General features: G+C 43.8%; 1 protein-coding gene across 3 annotated transcripts in view; it reads left to right on the top strand.

The window, feature by feature from the left end:
- Positions 1-2573: 2573 nt before the first annotated feature.
- The window catches only part of LOC148148906 (uncharacterized), a 51228-nt gene continuing 42489 nt past the window's right edge, over positions 2574-11312 (top strand). For all 3 annotated transcript variants that reach the window (XM_087991095.1, XM_087991094.1, XM_087991093.1), the window contains exon 1: positions 2574-2772. In XM_087991095.1, coding sequence (XP_087847221.1) covers positions 2712-2772 — 61 coding nt within the window. In that variant the 5' untranslated portion in view covers positions 2574-2711. The remainder of the gene's footprint in view (positions 2773-11312) is intronic.

Here is an 11312-nt window from a genome sequence, read left to right as displayed (position 1 = left end):
CTCCTTCGACTGACTGAACTGGTCCTCACTCTTAACAACTTCTCCTTCCAATCCTCCCACTTCCTCCAAACCAAAGGAGTAGCCGTGGGCACCCGCATGGGCCCCAGCTATGCCTGCCTCTTCATCGGATATATGGAACAGTCCATCTTCTGCAGCTACACTGGCACCACCTCCCACCTTTTCCTCTGGTACATCGATGATTGTATTGGTGCTACCTCGTGCTCCCACGAGGAGGTTGAACAGTTCATCCACTTTACTAACACCTTCCACCCCGACCTCAAATTTACCTGGACCATCTCAGACTCCTCCCTCCCCTTCCTAGACCTCTCCATTTCTATCTCGGGCGACCGACTCAACACAAACATTTACTACAAACTGACCAACTCCCACAGCTACATAGATTGCACCTCCTCTGACCCTGCCCCCTGTAAAAACGCCATCCCATATTCCCAATTCCTTCACCTCCGCCGCATCTGCTCCCAGGAGGACCAATTCCACTACCGAACAACCGAAATGGCCTCTTTCTTCAAAGACTGCAATTTCCCCTCCGACTTGGTTGACGATGCTCTCCACCACATTTCCTCCACTTCCCGCACCTCCGCCCTTGAACACTGCCCCTCCAATCGCCACTAGGACAGAACCCCACTGGTCCTCACCTTCCACCCCACCAACTTCCGGATACATCGTATCATCCTCCGTCATTTCCGCCACCTCCAAACAGACCCCACCACTAGGGATATATTTCCCTCCCCTTCCCTATCAGCGTTCTGGAGTGACCACTCCCTCCGCGACTCCCTCGTCAGGTCCACACCCTCCACCAACCCAACCTCCACTCCCGGCACCTTCCCCTGCAACCGCAAGAAGTGCAAAACTTGCGGCCACACCTCCCCTCTCACCTCACTCCAAGGCCCCAGTGGATCCTTCCATATCCAGCGCAAATTCACCTGCACCTCCGTACACATCATTTACTGCATCCACTGCAACCGATGTGGTCTCCTCTACATTGGGGAGACAGGCCGCCTATTTGCGGAACGTTTCAGGGAACACCTCCGGGACAGCCGCACCAACGAACCCAACCGCCCTGTGGCTGAACATTTTAACTCCCCCTCCCACTCTGCCAAGGACATGCCGGTCCTTAGCCTCCTCCATCGCCAGACCCTGACCACACGACGCCTGGAGGAAGAGCACCTCATCTTCCGCCTAGGAACCCTCCAACTACACAGGATGAATGTAGATTTCTCCAGCTTCCTTATTTCCCCTTCCCCCACCTTATCACAGTCCCAACCCCCGGATTCAGCACCGCCCTCTTGGCCTGCGATCTTTTCCCGACCTCTCCGCCCCCATCCCCTCTCCGGCCTATCACCCTCACCCTCACCTCCTTCCATCTATCGTATTCCCAGTGCCCCTCCCCCCAAATTCCCTCCCCTCTACCTTTTATCTCAGCCCGCTTGGCACACCAGCCTCATTCCTGAAGAAGGGCTTATGCCCAAAACGTCGATTCTTCTGCTCCTCGGATGCTGCCTGGCCTGCTGTGTTTTTCCAGCACCACATTTTCCAACTCTGGTCTCCAGCATCTGCAGTCCTCACTTTCTCCTAGTTGACCTACCCATCCTGTCATCTTCAATGATCTGTGCACATACCCACTCAGGTTCCTCTGCTCCTGTACGCCTTTAGAATGGTAACCCTTGTTTTAAATTCTTTCAATGCTCTTCTGGACACCTATCTGCCCAATCCACCAACTTGTCAATATTCCTTTGGAGTTCCCCACAGTCCTCCTCACAGTTGCAATCCTTCTAAGTTTAGTTTCATCTGAAAGTTTTGAAACACACCAGCACACCAAGTTCCAGATCATTAATATACCGATCGGGAAAAACAAGAGCCCAGTATAGAGTCCTGAGGAACGCCATGACAAATCTTCCTCCAACTCAAAAAGTATCCATTGAAAGTTCACAGATTTCTATGAGAAGCAGGCCTTTCAGCCCATTCTAACCATTCCAGCCCATTGAAAGAGATTATGCCATTCGTCTCAATCTCCGGTTCATTCCACCTAACCCTGCAAACCTGGTAAAACTCAGCAGAAACTAAAAATTCAATCACAGGATTGGAAATTTTTCAGTTTCAAAGCAAATATTTGGAGTTAATTAATTAATTGCAATTTCATTTTTAAAAAATGCTTTCAGTTCTTGCTATTCTGATTTGAAAACACTGCTCCTGTCCCCAAGGTTATCCTCTCATAGAGGTCGAGGTCATTTTCCAGTCCTTCACTCAAGCTGTTATTTGATATTAATAGATTCATTCAAAAGCAGAATAATCATGGACATTTATCGTACCCACCCAGAGCAAACAAGTGCCCTAACGGTTTTTTCCAATATGTGCAGAGAATGATATTTGACTGCAATATCTTTCTCTCTGCAGCCCCTTCCCTTGTGTCTTTCAGTTCAATAATTTCAATTAGAGGAAATGATAGCAAGGAAATAGCAACATTCTTTCAGCCCAGTGTTTAACACTGATAAGGGCAGCAGTTACTAATTTCAGTACAAAAGCAGGAAGACCACTGCAGCAGAGTTTCCATTCCAACAAACAGTCCAATTTTATTTTTTGAGCGAATAAGGAAAACTTCTTTTTCCTCACTGAGAGGTAACTTTGTTCAGTTTGTCTGGTGAGCTGACACCTCACAGTGTCTGGTTTTCACTGGCTCCACTGAACTGATCATGGATGTCAATAGGACTGCGAATTATTCAGTGAGTTACTCGTTACCTGACAGATTTCTTGGTAAGTTGCACACAAATTATCTGCTGGGATTGGAACTGATTGTTTTGCTGTTGTAAAGTGTTAATTTAGGAATATCAGCGGGTTTGAGGAGCTCTCCAGTTCACTCTCGATTTTTCTTTCCTCATTTTTTTCTCCACTTCACACTGTGTGAGAGATTCTCCACCTCTATTTGGTTTATCTCTTTCATATATTTGTCCAGATATCATTTTCTTCCCTTTTCTCTCTCTATTTCTTACACATGTTCTCTGTTACTTTACAACTGCCTTTTCCAATTAATTCTACTCCATTGTACTCTCTTAATTACTCTGCCTCACTCCCTCATAGCCCAATACCCTAAGTTTGCTCCGTTTTCAGGTACTGGTCACTCTGCGCTTTTCCATTCATTATACTGTCTCCCACACTCTTTTTCTCAGCCATTCTATGTTGCTTCTCTTTGTACTTCCATATCCATTGTTTTCATTTTTGCCCATCTCTGACTTATGTTGCATAGAGAACACTTGAAGAGATGATTAATCACTTAGAGTGTACTCTGACCATCCAGCAGGTAGACAGAAGACTGTAAGAAATAGGAACAGAAGCAGACAGTTCAGTCCATCATGCCTGCTCTGGCATTCAATGGGATTCTGGCTGATCCAACATTTCTTATGTCCCCTTTCCTGTCCTTTCCTCATATTCTTTGATTCCCATATTGATCAAGAACTTATCTAGCTCAGCTTTAAGTAAATAGAAAGTCTCTGCCTCCACAGCACTCTGGGCCAAAAGATGCACAACCATCTGAGAGAAGAAAATTCCTCTTCATCTTGATCTTAAATTGGTGCTCCTTTATTCTGAGATGATGCCTTTTCCTCATAGACTCTACTATGAGGAAAAGCATCCATTCAGTATTTACCCTATCAAGTCACTTACATGTTTCAATGAGATCACTTCTGCTCACAAGACAATCCCTCCATACCGGGAGTCATCTGAGTGAACCTTCTCTGAACTGCCTCTGACGAAATAATATTTCCCTAAATAAGGGGATCAAAACTGCTTAGAATACTCCAGATGTGGTCTCGCCAGCATGTTGCACTGTTGTACAGCACCTTGCTGTAAGTTTTCCCTACTCTTATATGCAACTCCCTTGAAATTCGGGCCAACATTCCATGAACCTTCCTGATTTCTGTTGTACCTATCTGCTAGCTATCTTTATTTCGTGCACAAGTATCTCCCAGGTCAGAAATCAGTTTTTCCAGTCTTGAATATCCTGTGTTCCAAACCTCGCTTGTATATTTCCATGTTTCTCCCTCAGTCTCTCTACGATGGAATGCGTCACTCATGACTTTGTCTTTCCGTTCCATTCCTGTTAATCTCTCTGAATTAAAGCTCTTGCTCTTCTGAGCAATAAATGATTTAGAAATGCATCATGCACTTCTTAAGTCACACATTCAAGAAAACGTTCGTGGAAAGGGAAAGTTTTATTTGATAGCTTTTGCGTCTGACTGGATTTAAAACCAAAACAAAGCAGGCTGTTCAATCCAACTTTCATTTAAACTCCACTTTTAGATGCAGCTTCCAAATATTTGACTGTCCTTTTCAGTTTGATTCATAAACCCACTCTCCAGCTTTGCTCTTTCTTTGTGAAACAAATTCCCTGCCCAGAATCTCCCAAGTTGAGGGTTGAGAATGCCAGTGCAAAGCTACAAAACCCTGAGCTGGTTTAACAGTCGTCATTCTCTCAATCGGTTCAGATTGGGACTTCTGCCCATCTTCGAGGAAGCCCCACCTCCAGGAAAATTGCAGGTCAATTAGATGACTAGCAGACCTCCAGTCCCAGCAAAGCCATTAGGCACCCATGGATAGGAAGCAGCTGTCGCCCTGAGTTGAAGGGTCAGTAACAAAGGGCCATTATTTCATGGATTAACGACAGGACATTTAGAGGGAATTTGAGGAAAGGTCTTTTTTCACCTGGGGGTGATGGGGGCACAGACCGGGGGGACTGTTGAGGCAAGAAACCTCACAAACCTGAAAAGTGAATCTCTAATGAGCACTTGAAAGGCCATAACATTCAAGGCTATGGGTCAAGTGTTAGAAAATGAGATTTGTATGGACAGATTAGCACAAACCCATTGAGTTGAAGGGCAGCTTCTGTGGTGTTTGACTCAATGCAGCTTCATTGCTGGATTTGATACCTAGATGTACATGGAAGGGGTTTCATTCGAGCCAGGCCAACAGGTCCCAATGTGTGGGATGGAAGTTGCTGCAATTGGGAGGACAGTGTCTACTGCATGCCGCAAGCAGGTGGGGAAGCCAAGTCCTGGGGCACATTCATTTGACACAGAGATCTGTAGGGACCAATCACCAAACCACAACCAAGTCATTAGAGTTCACCTTATTGTTTTGTTCCATGACTGTTGATGAAATACTACCAGAGCAGGAGGTTGCTCTTGTTGTCACTGGTTGACCACTTAGGGGCTCAAGACCACAATTGACCCATTGAAAGGACAGATACAATTCCTATGGCAGCAAGATAGGTATAGTGTAATAAAAGTCTAGTAAGGGAAGGATATACACAGTGAGTGGTAGATCCCTGGGGAGGACTGAGAAATAAAGGGACCTTGGTGTACAAGTCCATAGATCCCTGAAGTTGTCAGCTCAGGTAGACAGGCTGGGGAAGAAGTCATATGGGATGCCTGCCTTCATCAGTTTGGATGTAGAATCTAGGAACAAGAAAGTCATATTACAACGTTCCAAAATATTGGTTAGACCACAGATGGAATATATGTGGAAGGCACAGATGGAATATTGTGTGTGGTTCTGGACACTAACAGAAGGATGTGATTGTATTGGACAGGATGCAGAGAAGATTCACCAGGATGTGGCCTGAGATGAAAAGTGTCAGTTGTGAGGAGAGATTGGATAGGCTAGGTTTGCTTTCCTTGGAGCAGAGGAGGCTAAGGGGGAATCTGATTGAAGTGTACAAGAGCTATAGATTGAATAGAGCATGAGAATATTTTCCCCATGGCAGACATGTCTAAGACCAGAGGGTACAAAAGGACTGGATGGGGTGTAAGTGGCTTATGGGAGGTTTGAGAAAAATCATTTGATCCAAATGTCGATAGATCTGTGGAGCACACTGCCTTAGAATGTGTTGAAGGTAGGGATTCTTAAAACATTGAAGAAACATCTGGATGTGTACTTTAAATTCTGGGGCACAGTAGGCTGTAGAGCGAATGCAGGTAAATGGGATTAGTGTAGTTTGATGTTTGCAGGTTGGCATAGACAATGTGGGCTGAAGGGCCTGTTCCCATGTTGTTTGACTCTATGGCTCACGAAAGAATTGTAACTCAAAGCCACCTGAATTTATGCCTGATCGAGATTCAGTAACCCTTTCTTGAGAGGTGTGAGCAAGAATTCCTCCAAGAACTGTTCTCCCACAGGCCTTAATCCTTAAATATTTAATGACATTTCTTAAAGGGGACACACCCTTTATCATGATCATCTATCAAATTTGTGTCAACAATATATTCTGTCATCACAGAATTGTCATATGAGTGTGGATCTAACCAGACTCTGTCTCTCCGTGCCCTGACCAACCATCAGTCTCCACCAACCCCTTTCTCATAGGAAGACAGTTGACCTTTAACATCGCAAACAATTAGCAAGGAAGGAACCAGATGGTTTGGGAACACATATGACTAACAACCTGCTTACCTGAAAGTAAGCAGAAGAATTTAATTCAGGAAACCAGAGCACACAGATTCCTCTACAGTTGGAACTTATTTTGTTTTACAAGCTGCAAAATCCACCTTCTCAAGTTCTTGTAATTCAAACAAGGACTCCTCCCTCCTAAACAAAATGAACCAGGCTGTGTTAACCCTGTAACATTTTTCTCACATGCTTTTGACAACAGGCATAAAAATAATTGGTTTTAATCCAGAGAATATTTGGGACAGGGACCACCCTAGTTTCTTCCTCCAGTCACTTGAGCACATTACTCAACCTAACACTTGGACAGTACTGAGGGAGTGGCAGAGAAGTTTGTGTCTGTCTTCACAGAGGGACATACTAGAAATCTCCCAGAGTTATAGATACAAGAGACTATCTAAATAACTTCACAGAGGCCAGTATCTGTCAGTAAGGTGCCCTTTATTAACACATGAATAGTCCTTGATATCAGTGCTGGCTCATTCAGCATTAACTACTAAAGTGTCAGCATCTCTGATATTCACCTTTTTATCCATCAGCCAGGACTCCCTGATTGGACCAGATTAATAGCCCAATCAGGGAACTCATATTCTATGAGGTTCAGCTGGCTGACCTTGTTAAAATAACTACATTAATGAGAATAGGGAATGAAATAAGTTAGTTTAAAAAATGGTTATTGGGAAATGAATGGGAATGAAGGTTGACCAGTTCCCAGATCCCAATGATCTACATTTCAGAATGTTGAAGGAGTTGGCGTTAGATACATTGGTGGTCATCTTTCGAAATTATGTATATTTGGGAAAAAATACCTCCAGATGGGAAGGTTAAAAACTTAACCCCACTATTTAAGAAAGGAAAGAGAGACAATAAAAATGGACTACAGACCTGATAGTCTGATGTCAGCAGTAGAGAAATGACTCAAATCTCTTATTGTGATAACTGAACATCTAAAAAATAATTATCTGACTGGACAAAGTCAATATCCACTGGGATGTTGGAGAAACTCAGAAGATCTGGCAACTTCTGTGAACAGAAAGCACAGTTAGTATTTGTGAAGAAGGATCATTGAACATGAAACACTAGCTCAATTTCTCTTACACAGATACTGCAAGACCGGTTGAGTCTCTCCAGCAAATGTCTTTGTTTCCAATCCCCGACATCTGCAGTTCTCTCTTTCATTCTCCAGGATGTTGCCTGGGATGGAGAATCTTAGCTATAAAGAGAAATGGGATTATTTCTTTCAAACAAAAAAAAGTGAAGAAGCCTGATAGAGGTGTATAACATTATGAGGGGCATAGACAGGGTGCAGAGGAAGCAGCTGTTACCTTCAGCTGTAATAATAATGGGACATAACAAATTTAAGGACAGGAGATTTTGAGAAAATTTGAATCAAAATTTTGGCATCCAAAGGGTGGGGGTCTGGAATGCACTGGGGACAAATATGGGGGAAGGAGAAATAGAGGCAGGAAACCTCACCTTTAAAAAGTACAGTACATGGATGAACTTTTAAATGTCATAACAGTCAAGACTAAGGGCTGGAAAGTGAGATTAGTGTAGATAGGCCAGTCCATTACACTATAAGAAATAGAAACAGAATTAGTCCATTTAGCCTATTTAGTCTGTTCCACCATTTGATCATGGCTGATATGTTCATCAATCCCATTAATTTGCCTTTCTCCCAGCTCTTGATCTGCTTACCAATCAAGAACCTATCTATCTCTGTCTTAAGTACACTCAATCTCCACAGCCTTCTGCAGCAATAAGTTCCACAGAGTCATCATCTCTGGCTGAAGAAATTCGTCGCCATCTGAGTTCAAAAGAGTCATCCCTTCATTCTGAGGCTGTGCCTGAGGACCGAGTCTCTCCTTTTGGTGGAAACATCTTCTCTACATCCAATCTATGCAGGCCTCTCATTATCCTGTAAGTTTCAATAAGGTTCCCCTTTGTCCGTCAAAACTCCAATAAGTACAGACTCAGAGTCCTCAACCATTCCTCATATAACAAACCCTTCATCCCTGCAATCATTATTGTAAATCTCCTCAGTAACCCCGCCAATGCCAGAAAATTGTTCACTAGATACAGGGCCCAAACTACTCATAATATTCCAAATGTGGTCTCACCGGAGCCTTATACACCCCCAGCAGTACATCCCTGCTCTTGTACTCTAGACCTTTTGAAATGAATGCTAACATTGCATTTGCCTTCTGAACCATGAACTGAATCTATATGATAACTTTAAGAGAATCCTGATCTAGGCCTCCCAGTTTCCTTTGCACTTCAGTTTTCTGGAGCCCGTCACATTTAGAAAATAGTCTGTGCCTCTATTTCACAGTTGCCCACATTGTATTCCATCTGCCACTCTTTCCCCACTCTCCTAGCCTGTCCAGGTCCTTGTGCAACCTCCCCGCTTTCTCAACTTTATCTCTCCCTCCACCACCTTTGTGTCATCTGAAAACAGAGCAACAATGCCCTCAGTTCCTTTGTCCAGATCATTATGATTAAAAGTCCCCTTTAACCCCATTCTCTGCCTTCTGCCAGTCAGCCAATCCTCTATCCATGCCAATACCTTGCACCTAACATGATGGGCTTTTATCTTATTTACCAATTTCCCGTGCGGCACCTTGTCAAAGTCCTTTCAGAAATCCAAAAAGATCCATTGGCTTTCCTTTGTCTAACTTGCTCGTTACCTCCTCAAAGAATTCTAATGGATTTATCAGACATCATCTCCCCTTGATGAAGCCATGCTGACTCAGCCCTATTTTACAATACACTTCCTACCACTTTGCAAACTCATCCTTAATAATGGACTCGAAAGTTTTACCAATGACCAATATCAGGCTAAGCAGCCTATAGTTTCCTGTTTTCTGTCTCCCCAGACCTGGCCCAGTGTTGATCCTGTGATAAATATCCTTAAGACTAATAGTCTGGTCACAATTATTACATTGTAGCTTGTGGAATCTTGCTGTGCGCATGTTGTTGCAATGTAGGAAACTTGGCAGTCAATGACAAGCTGTGCACAAGTACTGAAAACATGACACTGTCTTGGATATCCTGGCGCTACAGAAATGCAAGTCTTTGTTTCCCTTTCGCGATCAGGGTCAGTTCTGAAGCTGATTGTCAGTGTCATGATGGGAGGAAAGCTGGCTATCCCCATCCCACCTCCTCACTCTCAACATCACAGATGTAGCTCAATGTGGAATGAGCCCTCTCCAAAATATGATACAAAATCATACAAAGAGCAACATGGCAGGAAACTATCTGTAGGGATCAAAGTTAAAAATCACACAACACCAGGTTACAGTCCAACAGGTTTAATTGGAAGCACACAAACTTTCAGAGCGATGATCCTTCATCAGGTGATTGTGGAGGGCTCGATCGTAACACAGAATTTAGAGCAAAAATTTGCAGTGTGATGTAACTGAAATTATACATTGAAGAATTGATTGTCTGTTAAGCCTGTTAAGATTGTCTGTTAAGACAATCAATTCTTCAATGTATAATTTTAACTTTGTACACCCCAGTCCAACACCGGCATCTCCGAATCATGTAGGGATCACGGTTTGGTGGAGAGACTACAAGGCAGCATTATATAAACAAGAAACAGGGTGTATACAGCAATTTGTTCAGCACCAGAGAGAAATGATTGTTCCATTCTTTACTCTCACAAGTGTTATGTTACTCAGGGGTGATGGGGTCATGTGTTAGACGTTGGCTCAGAGACTAGGGTTACTCGTCCCAGTAACATAGGTCTACTCACTGCTTGTTTCCTCATCAAGTATTTGGCTCAGTTAAAAGAAACCTTTGCTACCAGTCTAAAGGCTATGGATTTACTTGCTGCTGACAAGAATGGATACCTGTAATCAAGTTTCACACAGTACTGGGGTAATGTACTGCTGCTGAAATGACACCTGAGATGTCAAGCCAAGCTAGCTCCTCTGTGTTCACTACCCTCTCATTTGACAAATAGCTGAAAGCTTCCCTGTGGTGTTCTCATCAAATGTGCCTTCCTCATCTAATCAGAAACCAGATGATCTCATGATTCATGGATAGCTGTGAGACCTTGATGTTGACAAAATGCCTGCTGAGTTTCTCTACATGTAATGATAACAATTCACCGCATTTGAAAGTTTCTAACGTGGATTAATCTCTCTTTATTAAAGCTCATAACCCATTGTAACTTTGCTTATGGACATAAAGCAGACTTCAGTCACCAAAACCTTCATTGAACTATGCACACACAGAAAAAGGAGTGACCCCCGCGTGGTTGGAGCAAGTCCTTTGACACACTGAATGTCAGATGTCACTTCCTGTGATGTCATTCATAATGTGATTGACAGCTGATACCTTATATAACAACACCAGTCATGGGGTTAGAGAAAAGCATCAGGAATCCAGTGTGTTGTTTGTAAAGTGCCTTACATCCAAGGACCTGAAAACTAGCAGAAGGAACAATCCTTGAGTCTGAATGGGTAGGCCCGAGAGCGGACTGATTTAGGGTCTCAGACCTTGGTGTGGCACAGTAAAGTTGACTGGTCATCTCATTGGTGAAGAAGCTTCTCCCAGACATTGTTCTTTCTCCACACCGCACCCTACCATTCTTTACCTGTCCAACCTGTCCATCTTCCTTCCCACTGATCTGCTCCACCCTCTTCTCCAACCTATCTCTTTCACCCTCATCTCCATCTAGGCATCGCATTCCCCGCTACCTACCCCCCCAGTCCCAACCCCCACCCATTTATCTGTCAACTTGGCCCACAAGCATCATTCCTGATGAAGGGCTTATGCCCAAAATGTCGACTCTCCTGCTCCTCGGATGCTGCCTGACCTGCTGTGCTTTTCTAGCACCACACTCTTTG

This window comes from Chiloscyllium plagiosum, unplaced genomic scaffold, assembly GCF_037043375.1.
Source record: "Chiloscyllium plagiosum isolate Xiang-an unplaced genomic scaffold, Cpla_swu_hap1 HiC_scaffold_10, whole genome shotgun sequence".
Taxonomy (NCBI): domain Eukaryota; kingdom Metazoa; phylum Chordata; class Chondrichthyes; order Orectolobiformes; family Hemiscylliidae; genus Chiloscyllium; species Chiloscyllium plagiosum.
This window is presented reverse-complemented; position numbering and strand designations above follow the sequence as displayed.